Below are 20,895 nucleotides of genomic sequence, written 5' to 3'. Positions count from 1 at the left end.
CATTTTGCATTTCCATAAATTTATTGGAGATCATCAGTTCTCGCATTTTTTTCGCATTTGATAAAAGTTCCCAGAAGTCCGTTTATAGGAGCAAAACATCAGCATTTTCCCCCTATTATCAGAATGATCAACCTCATGCAATATTAAAAGCCGATAAGAGATAACGGCTCATTAACCACTCGAACGATTTTAATTACAAGTGAGGATCAGTCCTCAGGCTCTACGTTCTTCCACGTCTGCTAAAACGTTAGATTGTTATTCCTCGCGATGCCTTTAGAAACTGAATTTCAATTCGACACACTTATGAAATTCCGTGCATAATTGGCAAGGTGACGGGCTCTATAACGCGTTCTCTAATAAAATATTACTTTCATCTGCAAGAATCGCTTGTCGAAACTCCAAAGTGCATTATATCCATTGGGCAACACGTTGCGAAACGACCCATTTCAATGGTCAATTATGCAAAACGCGCGCATTTTTATAGGTTGGCCTATAAACCGAGAGAATCCGTTGCGAAGTCGACATAGGTTTGCTAATTAGGTAATTGCAATTATCGGGATTATGGACCAGAACGGGGCGCTTTTTCGGTGCTTTGTTACCAAATCTATCGGCTTTCTTGACAAGAATTCGCATCACACTCCACTGACCGGACACAAAAAACGTAAATTCAATTCCGGGTCTATTTCACTTTCACTAAACATGAAAAACAGATTTTCCAAATTCGACGATGTTATACTGTGTGACATAGAAAATGTAACACCTTACATAAGAACTTTGATTTAATTCTTAAATACAAAACTTTGAATGTTTTTAATTTTTCAACAATTAAATAAAAAAATGGGGTGGTCAATGTGTGTATTTTTTTCAGTGCTATAAGCTGACGTTTGCATATCCAACGTCGCTCATCACTTTAGTCTGTCCTCAAAACACGTATAAATGAATGAAACTTTCACCGGCCATCGTTGCAAGAGATAGCCGGTTTCGTAATAGAAAATTTCAAAAGAATTTTCGCAAATTTTATAACCTTTTCACCTTTAATTTGAATACAATCAGGGTTAAAAACACGAATCGTGGTTGTCACCAATCAAAACAATAATTTCCGCTTGTGGAAGATTTGTGGTTGGCCATTGACAGAAAAGATAACACATGTTGTGTACAATAGATAAAAGAAAAATAAAAGAATTGTTGTGAATTTTTAGGTGTCCAAGGACGCGTCATTCTAATAAACAAAACGCAAAGGAAAAATTCAAAACAAATCTAATAAATAAATTATGGGAGATTACAGAACTTGTTTAATAAGATACAGCTAAATACACATAAAAACAAAAGATAATTAATCAGATTATGGCAAAACATTAAAAAATAATAAACAGAAGCAAAGCAGAAATTCCAAGATAAATATCGAACAGATGTTATAACAGCTTGTAAATAGTATTGACGTTTATTTTTTGACTGATTTGAAATAAAATAGGAGAGTATGGGGACGTCCTCTAAATTGGTAATTTATGGATTTACCTTACGGGAGCTAGGACAAGGTTGTGGTATGACAAAGATTGTTTATCTTTTCTAGGATGGCCTGAAACAATGTATGTCGTCACTTAACAAATAAATAGATAAAATGTTAACGTAGCTTAACCTAGAACTAAATCGTAACATTTCTAAAGAATTTCGCCTGAACTTTATGTAATTTTATAATTTATATCCGAACACATTTTTACAAGATCTAAATATCCATTTAGATATTTTTCTCCTGGTAATAAATTTCAATTATCTCGAGTTAACAAAGCATCGACTTTAATTTCAGAATAACTTGTCCACCAACACGATCTGTATCGGTTTTGAAACGTTCCAAATGTCATCGAATGTTTCCACAAGTACGTAAAAATCTCCCTTGCAAAACGAGTTCTTTTAACACTTTCGTTTTTTTTCGCTCATGTAACCCTGAAGAGGTATACTCTCACCATTAAAAATGTGCATGATCTTTGCCGAATTTGCAATGACAACGGTAAGGTCGAACACAAGGACAGTGCGTACATACATAATAGATAACAACATCCTGGTCCACCCATTAAAATTGGGCCCACACGTGGCACGGGTTCGCGACCCATTTATTAGTGAAATAATATTATTGGAAGCATAGCAAATGGGAATAAGCAATTGCTGAATTTTGCTTAATCACGCCAAAAACCGGCCCTAGATATGCTACTTGCAGATTCATTAATTAACCTTGGATTTTATGTCGCTTATATGTCAAAAACAAAATATAAAAGAATATAAAGAGAGATTGGAAAATAAATTAAAAAGAAAAGTTTATAAAATATTTCTCTATTTAGTTTTTTCCTAAAAAAACACACTTTAACTTCGAAGACTGAAAAGTTGGGAATCTTTACAATATGGATTTTCTTTAAAATTGTTAAGATTTTAAAATGTAGATGAAAAACTAGTGTTTTTGTAAAACCTGAGTGATTTTCTGTCCGCTTGAGTAGCTCTTATGTTCACTGAAAACAAGACCAGCGAGTGATTCGCAGAAATTGGTATAACTTGGTGTTTTATACATATTTTAGTGATACCTAAATTATAAACTACCTCAAATTTTCTTGACATATTCTTGATGTTCTCATGTTCCATTAAAGCCAACAGTTATTAAAACTATGCGAAAGTTTGAACTGTGGGTGTTAAAAATTAAATAGCGCTTTTATGAATTTGTTTCACAGCTTCCACAGCTTTTACACGTTTTTAAAACCTCTCTGTATACAGGCTGTGCCAGAACTAGCGCCCCAGAGAAAAATGCCATGTAAGGTACCTTAGGATATACCAGGAACATGGAAAAAATGTTAAAAAAATCCTATCTATAAAAATTTCGAAGTTATTAGAGTTTAAATTTTGCACTTTGACTCTATTTATTTCTGTTAAAAAAATAATTTTCCATTTTTTTTTGCTACACGCTAAATTGTAACTCTGTTTAATGTTATTTGTGGCTTTTATTGGCAAAATTTTTGTACCTTTACTAAATAATAGACATATAAAATATCAAATGTAAAAAAATAAATGTCAAAATTTTGTGACAGATATAATTTTTTAATGAAACTACTCTTTGGGGCGCGAGTTCAGACACACCCTGTATTTTAGTTCTATTTTTTAAAACAATTAACCATCACACAGTGAAAAAATTTATAATTAGAGTAGACCATGATTTCTATAATGAAGTTGGTGACATTGAAGAGTAGTTTAAAAATGTCACTTACCGGTTTTACGTTGGAGACGAAATTAAGATAACTTGAAAATCTAGATGCAAATTTCGTGATTTTGAAGAAAAAAATAAGTTTTTGTTTTGCTGAACATTGATGGCAAAGATTTATTATTATTGTGTTGTCACTGCTGTTTCAATAAAATCTTAAAATGCGAATAACATCACAAATCGAAAAAATATGGTTCTGGATCACGACCCATTTATGAAAATAACTACGCCCAACTTTGCTCTTATAAATAATGCAAAATTTTTAGGTCAGACGACGGCCCCAAATCATACTTTGTGTTCGTAATAAAGTCTGTGAACAAAGTGTGACTTCCAGAAAACGCCAGGTGTGATTAGTGGAATACAATTAAATATTTCAGATTATCGAGCACCAAGAAAGAATTGCTAAAGTATTAATTACCCTTCCACCTGTTCATGGAAATCCGACGAAATGCTGCGAAGCAATTAAATTTATCTCGAGTGCTTCCATAATTAATGGTGCATGTAGTGATTGTTCGCATATGCAACAATAAAATAGCGATAAGAGGTCGTGACGTCACGCGCGCCGGCCGGCTTCCTCCACGTGCGGTAAAAATAATTCGAGCGACAGTTAGCGCAATGTAGCACAAGTGTGGAAAATGGTCGCTTTCAGTCCCGTTGGGCATTCCTTACCGTTATCCTCGGCTTTTCCACCCGTCCTTGCCGAAATTCGCCAAAGTACAGCACCGGAATTCATGCTAGAGCGAGACGCCGGATTAGAACGCTCGGACTTCGTGACCTTTCCCCCTCTCTCTGGTTAGCCAATCGGCGTATGTAGGTCACAGCGGTCGGCCAATGGCGAGGTGCACGCTTCGTCACGTGGTTTTGTTGTTATCATCAGCTGTGGCCGGGCCGCTATGTTCGTCCGGAGCCGATGCCACTCCTCCGGGTTCGGCTGCACTTTTCTGCCCCGGCAGTTAGAGCGGGATAGAGCAACAGACGTCGAGCTTTCGCGATCAGCTGTTGTTTTACGCTAGCCGGCCGGCTACGGCAGTCGGCATTCAACTGTTTACAGTGACGCTGCCTAGATCGCACCGTTTTATTATGAGTATGTGCATATACTGCGATTTTCCAGTGATTGAACGCAACGTTTCGGTTGAATGTTTTGATTATCATCAGGAATCTGTGCAACGGTTGCTCGTCAGGAGGTTGTACTTTAATGACGTGTGAAACTCCGGCTAGACTTTGAGCGATTTATCGAGTGATCGGTACTGAAGATGTCGACCGGAAAGAGATTAGCGAAACGTTCCATTATCGGAACACGAGTGTGCGCTCCGGGAGAGGACGGCAAATACTACTCCGGAGTGATCCAGGCAGTCAAAACTCCGGCCAACTTCCTTGAAAACAATAACTGTATCAACCTCACCCCCAATACCAGATATACAGTCCGTTTCGACTCCCGACAAGGTAATTTGGGTCGTACCACGGCCGAGTTCTTCGAAATGGATCTCATCGGTCCCGGATTCCAATCCGTGCTCGGTCTCAAACTCGTTCCGGAGCAGAAATGTTTCGTCACCTTCAACGGCAGGGAAGTTTCCGGTGAGGTCTGCAAACATTATTTCGAGCGCGACGAAGTGATCATCAGGATACATCCCCCCGGATCCGAAGTAAGTGCTTTGTTTTGAAACTGCGTAGATGGCTCGCTCGCTCCGGGAGTCAGCTGGATCCGGTCCGGTTTTTACATCTCACGATGCTTGGTCGGCTGTAATCCGTTCTCTGTTGAGATACAAGTGCGTAAGAGCGCATGCACGGAAATCCGCCCTCCGCGCCCTCCCCCGACATTAATAATTGCATCCTTGTGACGTCACTCGTATAAACAACGAGCTCACGGTCGATTTTTCGGGGAAAACAAGTAGAATTCGGGGCTTTCCCGGACACCGGAGCCGGTTTTTACAGGGACCGGGTTTTGCCCGCAGAACAATTTTGTTGTCGCAGGTTTAGAAAGTCAGCTTTTCACTAAATTGGAAGTGGATATGGCGTGAGCAGGAAATTAACGTGCAGACAATCTAATAACACTTTTCCCAAAGTTTGAAAACCGCTCACTTATCTCCCGATAATAAAAATAATTAAACAAAGAGTATAATATGTACTTATGTATCTAAACTATTCTATTTTGATAGCGAGGCAAGGTCGCGAGGCTAATTGACATTACCGTTGGCTTTTGATTTAATTATAATTTTTAATGCCTGCAGACATTTTTTACGCTGATTTGCTAAACTGCACTCTGTAAAAGTTATCAAATAAAATTTAAAAAATTATCAAGTCTAGACACAATTTTATTAATATTTATTATTTTGATTCGACTGAACATCCAACGATTGAACTAATTAAAAATTGACAAATCAAACCATATAATTCTTAAACGTACACAATGATTTTACCATACTTTCACTTTCTGTCAATGTTACATCACTTTAAAAATATCTTTTATCTTGAAATATTTCACTTTTGTCATACTTAATTAAACCGCGTTAAAATTTGCTAGTTTTTTATCGACAATTTGCTACAAGCGTTCTGAATCTTCCACTGTTACGTGTCAAACACGTTCTATAACGTTTACGGCTACGTTCTAGCGATTTCCATGCACTTAAATTGTATCACAATAAGTCGTAGACAAATGAAAGCAAATGTCAATACAATATATGTTCAATCAATGTATACATATAGAATTTTTCACGTAAAATCCGCATTAAATGCAAAGAAGACCTTTGCGTTTCAAGGATTTTCATGCATTCAAACATCCAAACTTCATGTCAAGTAGTGTGTTTTAGAGATGCATTTGTTGAGTAGCCTTAATTGGCATTTATTTTCACAGAATTTAAAAAGTTTTAGGAATGTGCAAAATCATTGTTCATCTGTTGTATAAGATCTATATAATGTTTTACGTTTAAAAACTGCAGCAAATATCAACATTATTCTGCATGATCAACCTTCGAGGGACACTATCTAATATAAACGTTCAGAGCGTTCAACTGTTACGTATCAAATGTATTTTGTTTAGTTAGTTGTCACGTTATAAACATTGCGGATCGAGATTCGTCGTTCTGTGTTTTGTCTTAATCAAAATAATGAAAACATGTCGATATACAAAAAAAATGTTCTGTATGTATTACTAGTTGTGTACCGGGAGATTTCAACACGTTCTATCGCCTATCAAGGGACTTCCTTTCCGTAAATTTTGGACAATAGAGACAGCATGAATAGAACTTCACACAGTGGAAGCAAATTCGCTATTTAAATTAGTTTAAAAAGAGAAGCGTTCTAAACGGTCAATTGTTGCGTCTCTCAAACAATAGTGCTACTGGAGCCGTTTCCTATATATAAAAACAAATAAAAGCAAAGAGAGTAATTATTTTTTATCACATTGTTATTATGATTACGTTGAGCACACATTACATAACTCGAATAGATGCGAAAATATTAATTAAGTTGTAAATCTCCTCTAACAGTAAATAAATGACACTAATGAGAGAGAAAACTAGTAAGAGACATGTTCATTATCACCGTAACCAAGTTAGCTAATTTTTCAATTTTTCCGAGTAGAAAGTCAAAAAAAAACGATTTTTGCAGAAAGTTGTATGATGGTGATTCGTGACGAAACTCGTCAATAATCTAGGCCGCGACATTGCCTTTTAAAATTCGCTTTTAATTGCTCGTCTTCCCATCGCAAGCAAACAATGGCCGCCTTCGATTTCCCTGCGTTGATGCAATAAGTTTGTGTTTGACCTCGCTGGGGGCGGCACACGTGCCCTAATCTAAAACGGGCCATCGAGTGGCCCAGAAACCCGGGAGCGGACGCGCGTTCGACCTCATTCTGGCATCGACCCGTGACCTACTTATTTGGGCATACACGTGCTGCAATGGCTGCATGATCATTCCGCCATATTTGTTTACCGCCGGCACACTGACACGGTTTCTAATTGGCAACAACACTACGGCATCTTGTTTATTATTATTATCGCGGTTGGCGTTGGCGAGATATATTCATCGTGCAATTCGAGTTACACAATCAAGGACGATGGGATAGTGAGAGTTGAGACAGTTCCGGGACGCGGGATTCAACGCGCCACTCCGGGACCTATCCTTATCAATTCGGGTGCTCTAGGCTCGCTAAGTTGGAGTCCCAGTCACCGGCCGCTCGGGTTCTCGCAATATTTTGTGAAAGTAAGAGGGAAAGTTGTGAAAGTCTGCCGTTTACATTTGCCTCTCTAAATCGCAACAAGTGAAATAATACGTAACCTAATTAGAAAAAAACTCGAGGGTTATGTAATGGTGTTTCCTCCCTACTTGTCGGGAACAGAAACGGTAAGGGTTTTTGGCCGGTAAAAAATAGCAAAACGCTGAAACATTGTTGTGAGAGAGAGAAAGGTATCACATAATCGACCTCAAGACAGGTTGCGGCTTGCGAAACGTTTCTCAATCATATCTGAAGTAAATACAACATTCACCGGCTGCGACAACCTAATTAAAAGTATGCCAAGCACTCGACTCGCGTTTGATTTAGAAACTGGAACTCGAAGCCGTTGCTTTTGCTTTTGGTTTTCTTTAAGGTCGCAACATTTGCGAAATCGCTTCCTCGTTGGCATTAAAAAAACCTTGTCCTTCGCAAAAGTGGGCTTTGGTGCCAAACATGGACTTAACAGTTATGCCTCGTTTTTCCCAATTAAGGTTTTGGCCTTCGTTGGTGGATTTTTCGCCACCTTGTCGATCGGATTTTGTCCGATTGAGTTTCCATAGAGCGGTAGGTCGCGGAAATCTAGTCTGCATGGCGACAAGTTCGACCTTTGCACGTGCTGATATGACGTTACGATGCGTTTGCATTTTTGTTGCAGGCGCCTTTCGAGGTCCAGAAACGCCTCGAGGAGGTCAGACTTTTGGAGTCGCGGAAGTCGGCCAGATTGGCCGATCAGGATACGGATTTCGCCAGGTTGGCAGACATGGCAGGGGATAGGAAGAGGACGGCGTCGCACACTATTGACGTCCCGGCGCCTTCCACCCATCTCGGGTATGTACACATAACCTTGACCATAATTGGACACATTTGCAATTTCGCAGAGCCTAAATGAAATTAATTTGAGCCGGACCAAACTCGGCACAGCCAGTGGCGCGCCAACCTGTTGATTTTATTCATAAATCCGGCTCAATTACTCCTATTGTTGCAATTTCAGGAAAGTAGCTAATGGAACTGCTAATTATTATTTTTACGAAAAATGTAAATAAAGTAAATAAATATGCTAAGAAAATAAGATAGTGTCAATTGCAGTGGAATTAAAAAAGAGTCGTCCCTATTAAAGAGTGGAAAATTCAATAAATCAGTGTTTGTGCAAATTGACGGGATATTTTGATTTGCAACTTACATTTACACAGTGTGTTTTTAGTTTTATTTATTGAACTTGAATTTGAGTTAAAGTACAGAAATTTCAAATTTCGAGCAGACAATATGGAGCTGTCGATTGACTTTATCTCGGCAAATTAAAAATTAAAAACCTTATCAGGTGAGTGCATATTCGAAAATAGACATATTTTTATGATTAGATGATTGTGTTCCCGTTTAAATGAACAAAGAATCTATTTTCTTTGTAAACAATTTTTCTTGATTGTTTCACGGAATCGTGTGACGCCACTGTTGGTTGACGTCACAAATTACTTGCCCAAATAAGTCTAAAATTTCCCTCAGTAATCTTATCTTCTGACATACCGGACATGACGTCACTCAATTTTCTCCCGATAGGGTTTTCGTAACCGCTTAACGACATGATTACATTATCATTTTTCGAATTTGTTTACTTGTGACCATATAATGGTAGTCATTAAATCTCCATTGGTAAAATCGTTTTAAATTGCATTTTAATTAGTTTTTTTGATAATTTGGTCTTCGCCCCCAGATCCCGTAAACGACGTCCCAGCAGCAGCCAAGATGACAATTACAAAGACACTCAAATGGATGAATGCAGCGCCGCTTTGGTCCTAATGAGCCTCTCGTGTTCGCCACATTCGCCAAACTTCCACGGTAATAATAGCAACTTTTAATTTCATCTATTCTTATCGTGCGACAGCAACGAAAGTGCTAAAAAAGTCGCACACCCAGATCAACTGCGTCCTAGTTACCTTCAGACGCCTTGCCAAGCACTAGGTGAATGGCAGACGCGTCATCTCTTACGAAATCGAATCGTGATAATGAATTTTTGGATCGCCAAATCCGATCGATTTTACCTGCAAGGTCAGACAATCTTATCAAAAATCCCTAGGGGAAAAAATTCGCATCTCCTTGCACTTGACGCATGCAAGGTAAAGTCCATGGTCACGCGATTGCATAAATGCATTTTTTGCATTTAAAGGGCACCACGTGCCACACCCACACGTGTCAATTTCATTGTTTGCAGGCTTTCCATGGCGGCTGAGCACCTCGCCGGACAGTAACATCAGCAGCAGTTCGGCCTCCTATCGGTCGACACCCTCGCCGCCGCCCAGGGCGTACTCCCCCCAATCAGCCCCCTTGTCGTCCAGCGCGGGTTCCGATGAGGGCATTGTCATGGACTACCAGGACGAACAGCCCAGAAAGAAAAAGGTACGGCCACTTTACGCTTCTAGTCCACCTCTCATTCGAAAACCTTGAACGCTATCTGCGGTGGCAAAGTATCGTAAAACAATAAAGGGATTTTTAAAAGCCGGCAAAACTAATAATTAACAATATAAAAATTTATATGTATTAGATACAATAAGAGAATTTTGAAAGAAAAAGAATAAGTCTTAAAAGTCATCTTGCTTTTCTAGACTTTTACGTTTTTATTTGTGAAATCACACCAAAGCAAACATTTTTTCTGTTTATACAGTCGACTCAATCTTTTGCCCCATGTAAATCTGGTTGAGATCAATATTTTTATTGTTAATTAGTCACTGATAACGGACTAATTTGGCAACAAATTAACCAAAAAAATTGGCAATTTCTTGTCTTATTTCTCAGATTTCTCATTAAAGTGGTCTATGACTTTCAAATTAATTTGAGTAATATTGAGTTTCAAACTTCACACTTTTATAATAAAATGCCATTCTTTTTCAAGGAGTTACCACTGACATAGCCGTCTTCAGAAACAACCTCCTATTAGAGGCTATAAAAATTGAAAAGTAGGTACATACTAATAATTGAGTGTTGCCAATAGATTTTTTGTCACAATTATCTCTACATTATTCAATTTTGCCAACTTAATTTCACAGAACGCAAATAATTTCTACTGGCCTTATTTACTTTATTATAAGGTTTGTGAACAGGTGTTTACTTTTTTTTAGAATTTAATTTTAATGCTGTGCTGTAATAGTTGCGACTGGTTTAGATAATTAGTTAATTATCTTTTGTCTATTTTATTAAGATTTCAACTTTCATAAAATAATTTTTTTCTTTTTTTTCTTGGATTATTTGGTAATTTGGTGAAAAGAGAATTTAAATTGTTATAAATTTTATAAAAAAAATTGCAAAAGCTTGTAGCGATTTTATATCACCAATAATAATTCATTGTTGCAACTTAATTTGAAAATTACAGGCYACTTTGATAGAAATTTAATTGAATGCATGGTACTTTGACTAGAATAAGAAAACGGTGAACAACACTGTAGATAAGAAAAAGAACATAGTAAAAATTCTGATGTTTTATTACGTAGATATCGCTTTCATTAGTTTTGGTCTCAATTTTTGATAAACAAATCGGGTAAGATATCTTTGTTGTTGAATTCTTACAAAAGCCTAAAGAATGTTTATTGTTGTGATAAAACTTTCCATTGGTGGAGAACTATAGGTCAGGTTCTAGAGCGGAATCCGCTTGTGTGGAATCCATGTCACGGCCGCCTTTGATGCAATTTGGTCATCATTTAGCCCACATGACATCATGCAATGTAGAGTAATTGTTCAAATCGTTCAATTTTCCGCTGTTTCGTCCCTCCTATCGCACTAATTCGTCTCAAGAAAGCGTAAAACTCTCAAGCGTCCATCTGTTGTCCGCCAGATTTCTAAATAATATCCTCAAACTAATAAACTTTTAAACTTCCTTCCGGTTGGGTGAAAGTGCTATAGAAGGTAAAAACAAATGAAGTGATGGAATGTCAACGAAGAACCTTAGCCGTCTTTGTTCTCCYGTAAAAATATATTACGTAATTGCATGACGGATAGGTTAGSTGCAGCCAAAGCCGGCCGGCGTAATGCGAGCCCTCGTCCACGCGCGTTATCTCAGCAAGGCCGAATCTATTTGCGCCGAGGCTACAGCGCCTTTATTGCGTCAAAATTCGCGAATTCGTAAACAATGTGCAATACCTTGTCGTAATGCGGCTTTCGCGGCGGTACACGTGTCGGCCTGCCAAGGACGCAATGGCCGCTGCAGTGGTGAAATTCGCTCGCGAAATGCCACGATTTATGCAAGCGACGCTTTTCACTCGTTTCGAAAATTTCCAATTCTTTCGCTTTCACTCCGGCCATCGCCGAAGGTCGCTGACTTTATGGATCATCATCCCAGCGTGCCGCTGGGCGTGGGTTGATGACCCACGTTGGCCAAGGGTAACTCGCTTTGTCCGATTGTTATTTTGGTTTTCTTAAGGTGGAAACACTGATCGGCGTTGGGAAAGTCCGGAGCAAAATTGAAAGTTGAATTTCGCAATGACCTTGATACAAACTCGTGGTTGTGTGATAACAAAATAACAGCTGATTGGTGATGGCATTGAGCTTATCAACTGATCGCGACTGTGATAACACGCTTATTTCCCGAACATCTTTGTTAGGAAACAAAGAAACTATTGATATCAGTCAACTGCGAAAAACTCATTGTTTTGCGGCTACGAGGCCGTTTAATTCGCAATGACTTACCTATTAACCGATTTTTGCTAATTTTCCTAATGAATTATACAAACAACGAGATTAACAGTTGGTAGCAATGACAGCTCAATTAACTCGAGACCTATCGCTGATTACAAACTGCCAATATTGACATTTAAAGGGTTGGTACTCTTGGGTCTAATTTTAAACTTTCACTCACTTTGTGATTAGATCAATATCTGGCACCCCCGAAATGTCACATTTATTGATTTAACATTTAACGATGTCCAAACATTTTTATTTTTGCATGGAAACAATCTTGTGTTATGCAAGTGTTGACAATGAAACCTACATTAAAAAGTTTCAACCTCGTAAACAACTTCACTTTTGTTAAAAATATTTTTGCTTGTTGACGTATGTACAGCGCTACCAACGCTATAATGATGCAAAGTCGGTTTATTCGTAGAAGTTGCGAAATGAAAATTTCAGTGCGTCACTTGGACGTAACAGCGGGAATCGATTTTACCCCAAATCACGTTTTTGTGTATTCAACTCTACGAAATTCATGATCAATGAAATATCCATTAGGTAAGGGTTGGCCATGAGTTGTCATTTTGGCAAGCCTGTAAAAAATACAGGTGGGAATCGGCAAGCCCACCTCCTACCACAATTGAAGCTTTGAATTCAATTTGACCGACTGTAATTCTTGTAATTGCTGTTGCTAATTAAAGAAAATAAAAATGAATTTTAAAATGATGAGAGAACAACTAAGAAACGGTTGGTAATTTGTTCATTAAAAAATAAAGTGTAGCAAATCGTTACAAGTAAAACTGATGAATGATGAGAAAATGCATTTGGAATTTTTTAGTATGTTACATTACAGTAAACTAAAAACTTAAAATCTTAATTTGGCGACCTTGCCTATTACAACATTGAAAAAAAACTATTAGAATCAAATCTGTTAAAAATGAAAACCACCAACAAGGAAGTAAAATTACTACTAAAAACCTATATAGGAACAAAATTGTTGAGAGGGGGAGATTTTTTTGTACATAAGTGTGGGGAACCAGGGGAAATAAAACCGAAAAACAGTTAATGCTGTTTTTTGTTTTAATTTACAGTGTAGCAAACTTGGAAGATTAAAATGGCTGAGACACAGCTGGTAAAAACAGTACAGTTTATTAAACCTTATTAGAAAGCTTAGAATAGTAAAACTATTAAGAAGCAGTTACGTTTTTATCGAAGTATAACAAACTTTTAAAAGTAAAAATAAGCCAAGTAAAATTATGATTTATTTGAAAATACTAAGAGACAGTTGGTAACTTTTTTGTTACACAATATATAGTGTAGCAAACTTCTACTGGTACAAAAAAGCTTGTGAGATGAACCGCTGTGCTTATTTGAAAAACCTTTTCAGTGGCGTTTCCCATCTGGGAGGCATTTTATTTGTGGCTGAGTAAACTTGAGATGCATATACCTGAGCACCCCTTGAAAGTTCGATCGTAAACCAAGTCAAATCCCTTCACTCTCAACTCTCCAATTGTAAATTTTTACAATACGTTAGTGTGGCACAACTGAATTGCGTTGTAGAGTCGTAATGAATTTGACCTAAAATTCCAAGTCGTATGCTGTTGCCTCAAACGTGCTTGCAAGCTAAAATTTGCATGAAAACCCTCTCTAGAGTGTTTGTTATTATCTTAAAGCCGGGCGACCCCAAGATGGCGACTCGATGAAAAAACGCGTCCGATGAAATTAATTCTAGTGATATTTGTGTGGAAAACGCTGCCAATTCATGGCGGAGCCGGAGCCTCAAGTCATTGGCCATCGTGTCCACAATACGCCAACTAACGGTAAAGGTTAAAACCGTCGAAATTGAAGTTCATTTCCCTTTTCCGCGCCTCGAATCTGACGAAATCTCTGTACAGTTATCACCGCGAGTCAGGGTCAGATCACCGAAATGCAATTCTGCCCTCGATTGACCCTAAACTGCGTCTCATTCCACGATCAATCGCCATGGATATTTGATGAGTTTCGTGGAGTCGAATGTGACGTCGTTGGATGTTGGATATATACAAAGAAGATCGCTCGTGGGAGCGGGAACGCGGAGGGGGCAATCTGGAGGACTGCGAGGACATTGCCCTCGCAATGTTTACATCGCAATAGGGCCGGCGAGCACCCCACGTGTGCTGTGATACAGACTGCCGGTCATGCACCTGACCAGGGGCACAGCCTCGCCAAAAACACACGACACGTGGACTCCAAATCGACACTCGCTTGGCATTATTGTATGGAAATTTCGCTCAGGAGAGGCGACGTCATCGAAGTAGCGTTGGCTGTATTTTGTTTCAAGGTCGCAACGCGTTCACCACTGCAATAAACTTTAATAACGTGACGTTAGTCACGAAAACGCACGCCACTGGACTGGACACCCCAAGGGAGCTGAGACGCCATAACTAATGGAAATATCGCTCTTTGTTGCGTTGTTTTGCAACGAAAAACTAAATTACTCCTCTAATTCTGATATATGGAAGATTAGCGCACGACTAATTCGCTCTTCCCGGGGAAACACCCCGAAATAGAAGCACAATAACAATAGTCTTCCTTCTATTGATATCAAAAATAAAACGATTTTTTTAGAATATTGATCAGCTGCGGGTCCTTAAACTCGTCGGTATAGCAACCGTGGTTTTGTCTCTTATATTTTTTTTCGAATACATAGTTTGAGGGGGTATCATTCAAGGACTCGAGAGGACCGAGTTCGATGTACTTCTCTTCCAAGAAAGAAAAATCGAAGTACTTTATCACTCGATTAATAAATAAATAATCCTTTTAAGTGAAAATTATGATAAAAATCGTGTACGCATTTGAGATAATGTCATTGACATTGACTTCAATTGTCATTCCACACCTACAAAAACTGTTACGTCATACGGTATGAACTAGAAACTTTCTCGATTTTTTTTAGTCATTGGCGTCATTGCAGTATTTACGATTTTTATGATTCTACATAAAAACTGACCTTTTCAAGATTATATGAGGTGATTTACCAGTGGCGTAGCAAACGGAGGTATTATAAACCTATTATCGTATCAACAATAAATTACTCCCTAGGATTTAGGGATATTATGAATAGGTTGCCATATATTTGGTTAGGTTGGTTTTTAGTGACAAACAAAAGATATCGTAATGTCAAAAATTTAGGTTAAGTCACCTGTCATTTTGTATAGATAACTCAATTGATAGTTGACAGCAGGTTGATAGAAAACGTCAACCGTTAACAACAAGGGGTAACCAACATCACTAGGCATTCAAAATTACTTCTGAAAATTTTAGTTACAAACAACATGAAAAACGTAATTTTCCTAAAAATTCAAATCCTAGGTGGTAATTTCTTGTTGACAAATCTTTAATTTGAGTATCGAAATAAAAAACAAAAACATACCTACAACATCGCAACTGCGTTTTTTGAGGTGACAAAATTTCGGTTACTGTATAATAGAAGAATGTGTTACAAATGAACCTTACTGATAAATTTGGAGATGTTTCACACCCACAGAAAAATAAAAGATAACAAATTCTAGTAGCAAATAACATTGTGATGCAGAAGAAATAAAGAAAATATGAGAAAACAACACAGCTATGATAATAGACGTATTCAAGCAAAACAAATTGTAGATAGTAGCTTGGTTTCATGACTACTTACAAGAGGAGATTTACAATGAGCAGGGAGAGCGAAAAAATCACTATTATAATCAGCCAAAAATAAATAACTTTGAACAAAGGGTGCAACAGTGTTAGTTTGGCATTCGGATGAGAGTGACAGACAATGAATCAATAAAAGTCTCGACTTTGGTTTGTCGTGGCTGATGTTTTGATGCCACGCTAGAATAATTTTGTGTTCATTTTTCTCATGGCCAAGTAAAATTTTCCAAAGTTGCATTTAAATGCATTTTTGTTTGTTTTCTATTATCTGTTTAGCACAAAACAGTTTCGTCATGACGTTCGAAGTTGTTTACTGAAGATATTTGTGTTAATTTGTGAGTGCAGGTAGTAAAATCATTACCGAAGCATAACAAGTGAACTAGTTTTATTGAGGTTCATTGAGTTGGTAATGTGTGAAACGTCATAATTTCTTGTTGATGTTTCATATCAATTAGTTATTTTTAATCGATTGTGTAACTGCGTATTAAATATCACCCAAAATCTTCACTGTCAATTTGATGTATTATTGTTTACATTTGTTATCCGGAGCCGCAGGCCGGTAAACATCGCAAATTAAGTTTTCATAGCGTTTTCGCAATGCTTGGACCGAAGTTAGGAAATGTTGAGATTTTCAAACGCGATATACGAATTTCAATCCTCTTTTATTTTTTCACACGTCGTGAAATGTATGCAAAATTTCGTCAATCGAAACAAAATCCGAGTGCAAAACCGTGACATAATTTATACTAACAATATTTCCGATTTAATAGCTCTCCGTGTTCAGCTACCTGCATGGAAAGCTATAATAAACAAAAAAAAAGTGGTCGTAATTAAAGCCTTCTCCCTCGCGAACATATTTCCTGTTAATTTCGCGTGCTTCCAGGAAGTTAGCTTTTGATCCAATCGATAAAATAGTTTTAGAGAAAATGAGTGTAAAACAGGTGTTTTTCGTTGGAAAATCCCGAATTTTGATGTCGGTTTGTTTGGTGTGGAAAGCGGGAGCGTAGCAGGCCAAGGACAAAGGATTCGACCAACTTTGATCCTTAAAGCCTTGTCCTTTGCTGCGTTCAGGGCTGCACGTGGCAATGTCTATAAACACATCGATCCAGACGCCATTTTGKCGACGTCATTCGCTTCGATCCTGGATAGACGAGGATAGCACCAACACAAAGCACTGGCCTACGACATCTTTCTCTTTCGTTAGGCCTTYCTTTGTTCGCTGATATGAATATCCCGGGTACTTTCACCCCATRACAGGTGAGGGGGTGTTTTATAGGACAGGTGTCCGGTGTGTCAAACAGGGGAGCTACCTGTTGACAATGTCYCCCACGTCCTGTCTAGCCCCCTTGATTCTAAAAGCGATCTCTAAAAGCTAAAATTAGCCTCTTTGTTGCAGAACGTCACCCGAATTGTGTTCCAATGCATGTGGCCTAGCTGCCTAAAAATACGAGACACCTGTGAAGCCATCCTCGCCCATCTCAAGTAAGTATAAAAACGCTTTTCACCCCAACGACCTCGAGCAACCCCAGCCCAGACGACTATCAAATTCCATATTTTTTACCTGCTTTACGACCGAGGACCGTCCTATGTGGCGCCCTCTCCCAAAATCAAAATAACGGCCAGTTAGCTGATTTCGGAAACGGAATCTTAACGGTCCAAGGCTATGTAACAACCTTGCTGAAAACGCGAAATTTCACGATTTTTCGGCTCGGTTTAATCGGCCTTGACGCTAATGATGAGAGTATTAATAGGCGGTGTCCTATGCCAGCTGGATTTTGGCAAGGCGATCGCGGCCGGCCATGCAAACACGCTACCGATCGTGTTTTGTTCCAGCAGTGGCGTGCTGCGCGGGTCACGTCCTGTTTACCGGAATGATGCACGAAATAACCGGTTGATGGGTGATTCACGAGCCGATGGGTGTTATGGTCGTTACGAAATTTGCAAAAATAAACAACGATTTGCATTTTGTTGAGTGGATGTGACGTTTGGTGCAGGCTGCCAAAGATGTGGGTGGCCAAATGTCGGCTACTTTTTTATAGAACTACACAGAAAATAAATTATTTTTAATTTAATTTTATTAATGTACCTACAACCACATTTTTTTATACAATATAATCCAGAAAATAAATAAATAAAATATGAAAGTTTTTATGTGGTACCTATACTTAAATAAGAAAATCCGAAAGGATTTTGTAATAAAAAAACCTCTTGATTGTGTAACATGTTTTTTTAAATAAAAATATAAAATTTTGAAACACCATATTTTTTTCCTTAAAATGCAAAATTTAACTTTAAATTTGACGGTTGAAGTATCAACTCAAAATACATTTCCGTTGGTTTTTTGTGTCAACTATATCTAAGAGTGATTTAATTATAAAAATTAAATTAATTCAATTTGTTTTTAATCTAAAAAATTAAGAAAACACGATGTGCTACAAAATGGCCGCGGTCGTTTTAGTTGGATCACTCTGCATACAAAAGCAAACGTAAATTGCCTACAATTCTTTATTAGAATAAAAAAAAACCTTTTATTAGATAAATATTGCGGCTTGTTAGCGAATCAGATAAAAGATAAGAAATGTCACTACTAATAAGGAACAGGTAACTTTTTTTTTTGGGGTCGTTAAATAGATGAAATACAAAGGTCTTTAATTAAAAAAATTGACATTGTTGAAAATCAACTTAAATGCAAAAATACAAATTACGTAACAATCGATTGCTATATTACTTTTTATTATTATCATTTAAAGGATTAAGATATTTTTTTATTTATGAATCTTTTTTGTGAGATTAGTTTACGAAATAATATAAATATTATTAAAAATATTAAAAAAAATATTCGAAACGTGCGGTAGTGTGATAAATTTGCGTTCCTTGAAATAATATTGCTGTCGTTTCAGAATAGAGGTAGATCTTCATGAAACTGGATATCTTTTCTAACTTCAATTTTTTTTTCTTGAATTATCCAGAAATTATGTATGTTTTTGTGATTTTTTATGGAAAGAACTAATTGTTTTTTATAGTTTTGGACACTTGTCTCTTTATAGTTCAATACTTACATGTTAAAAATAAGTTTGTTCACACCTCCTTTTTTTTTAAAATTACCTCGCATTTAAGAATAAAAATAAGAAATTTATTTTGACGGTTTATTTTGCAATTTACCTACTTAAATAACAGTTTTATTGATTGAAATGATAGTTAACCTGCTTGCTTGCAATCGAAGTTTTTAAAACAGTTTGAGTAAATGAATAATAATTATTATTCAAAGTAAATGTCAAACTACAGCTTACTTTGAGTGTTGATACAAGTTGGAGTTATTTTTGGTTCTATTGTGAATTTATTATGTAACATGTGGTTATGCAACCAACAATACAGGCATAAATCTTAGATTTTTTGAAAAAAAAAATTCCGAAATTTCGGTGTTATGACTAAACCATTATTTTGGTTTTCTTTTCGATGAATCACTCACAATTTATATCGCTAAAAAGTGAACCTCTGTTATTGCCAACACGCGAAAAAATCTGAGGTAAACAGTAATTTCTTGGATCCGCGCCGTGTTATTGCGAATATTCCAGTGCACGTGTCTTATTTTCTTACATAAATAATTTTATTAATGAGACCTTGTATTATCCATCGTAATCCGCGCATTGCGCCGCTCCATTCACGCAATTATCGTTCGTATATTTTTATCGCCTCCCCCACTCGTGAAACCGCACGTGCAGTCCTCTAACTGGCATTTTGTCACCAGGGACCACGACGTGCTCCCCGGAGAGGAGGAGTTCTACTTCACGGAGGTGGAGCTGGGGCTCACCAGCCCGCCGCCAACCTTGTCTCACCGCGACATGGCGCGGCCCCCGCACGAGGATCCCGACTACCAGCGGCAGATCGTGGGCTCCTTCCGACAGACGCTGCTGGCGTCGGCGCCCCCGCAATCGCCCCACAAGCTGCTCAAGTTGTCGTCGCCGCGACCGCACAGCCCCAAGACGCCGGCATCGCCACGCCGCGTCCGTGGCGAGAATAAGAAGTGCCGCAAAGTCTACGGCATGGACCATAGGGAGCAGTGGTGCACGCAGTGCAAGTGGAAAAAGGCCTGCTCGAGGTTCGGGGACTGATCCAAGTGACAGTGACCTCGGCGCCGATCTCAGACTAGAGTCAAGTACAAGGACGGGGACGTTGATGTCGTGTTTGATCGTTTTATGGACATGTGATCAGTGTGAAGATCTCAGCCAAAGTGCACCACGTCGCGCTACCTTACCGTACCGGACATTATTGATGATGATTCGATTCGCTTTTGCTGTTTTGGTATTAGAGATTAGGTGAGATTTGTGAGATTGATGATATACCTGCCATAGTTTGTAGGGGCTATGAGTATTTTAAATTATTATAGAATGTACACGCCGTCCCCGAATCAACGGCCGAAACGTCAGTTCGGGAACGGCTTGGTATATTAAGCGTCACGAAAGACGCAGCGAGTCACTGCCCTGTTTATTGCTTCTGTGTACTTTGTATTATTGTCGATCTTTTTAAATTTTTATCTATTGTATATTGTTAAGAGGCAATCGTGCACTTGTATCAAATTTGTATGAAAGAAATCATAGTTATTTACACATTTCATTACCTCTAAAGTCTTTCATTTTTATTATTATTATTTTTGTTATTCCTCATATTTACATTTATAGAGTATTTATATACATAATATAATTATATATTTTTCAGAGTATTCATATATTTTTAATGTTAAGTTGAAATCATTATCATGTTAAATTTTAACACAGTAAATAGCTCGTAAGGTACATAAACTTATACATTAAAGAAAAATACATTATATTTACATTAGTTACAAATGTATATTTAGAATTCATCCAGAGAATGATTTATGAATGAACATGAAATTCGGCAAATTTATTAATAAAGCATATTATATTATCTAATTCTTTTCTTTTATTTACTATAGACCCCCAGTTTAATGTCAAACGTCAATTGCAATACTCATGGACAAATGACGTCATTGCACGTGTCCAACTCAGCCAACTACAATTTGTTCAATGAAAAAATTCAACCTTTGTCAATACCACGAACAATTTAATAAATGATTACAATGGGAAATTCAAATCTCCTTTTT

General features: G+C 37.7%; 1 protein-coding gene across 2 annotated transcripts; it reads left to right on the top strand.

Annotated features, from left to right (window-relative positions):
* Positions 1–4,252: 4,252 nt before the first annotated feature.
* Positions 4,253–20,704, top strand: LOC123012774 (zinc finger protein 704). Of its 2 annotated transcripts, none has more exons than XM_044410896.1 (6): positions 4,253–4,881; positions 8,107–8,279; positions 9,160–9,284; positions 9,658–9,842; positions 17,170–17,255; positions 19,522–20,704. In XM_044410896.1, exons 1-6 carry the CDS (start codon positions 4,492–4,494, stop codon positions 19,883–19,885), a joined length of 1,323 nt encoding a protein of 440 aa, XP_044266831.1. In that variant the 5' UTR covers positions 4,253–4,491; the 3' UTR covers positions 19,886–20,704. The 2 variants fall into 2 exon arrangements, with proteins under 2 accessions (XP_044266831.1, XP_044266832.1); XM_044410897.1 differs by lacking the exon at positions 4,253–4,881 and adding an exon at positions 7,046–7,579.
* Positions 20,705–20,895: the final 191 nt, after the last annotated feature.

Source organism: Tribolium madens, unplaced genomic scaffold, assembly GCF_015345945.1.
Source record: "Tribolium madens isolate multiple individuals breed KSU strain unplaced genomic scaffold, Tmad_KSU_1.1 Scaffold_96;HRSCAF=242;Tcas5.2_LG5, whole genome shotgun sequence".
Lineage (NCBI taxonomy): Eukaryota > Metazoa > Arthropoda > Insecta > Coleoptera > Tenebrionidae > Tribolium > Tribolium madens.
This window is presented reverse-complemented; position numbering and strand designations above follow the sequence as displayed.

Bases quoted from the DNA above. Each gene is read 5' to 3' on its own strand.
- LOC123012774 (XM_044410896.1), top strand. From the start codon at position 4,492: ATGTCGACCGGAAAGAGATTAGCGAAACGTTCCATTATCGGAACACGA. The intron at 4,882-8,106 runs GTAAGTGCTTTG...TTTTTGTTGCAG, and splicing joins TACATCCCCCCGGATCCGAA to GCGCCTTTCGAGGTCCAGAA. The intron at 17,256-19,521 runs GTAAGTATAAAA...TTTTGTCACCAG, and splicing joins GCCATCCTCGCCCATCTCAA to GGACCACGACGTGCTCCCCG.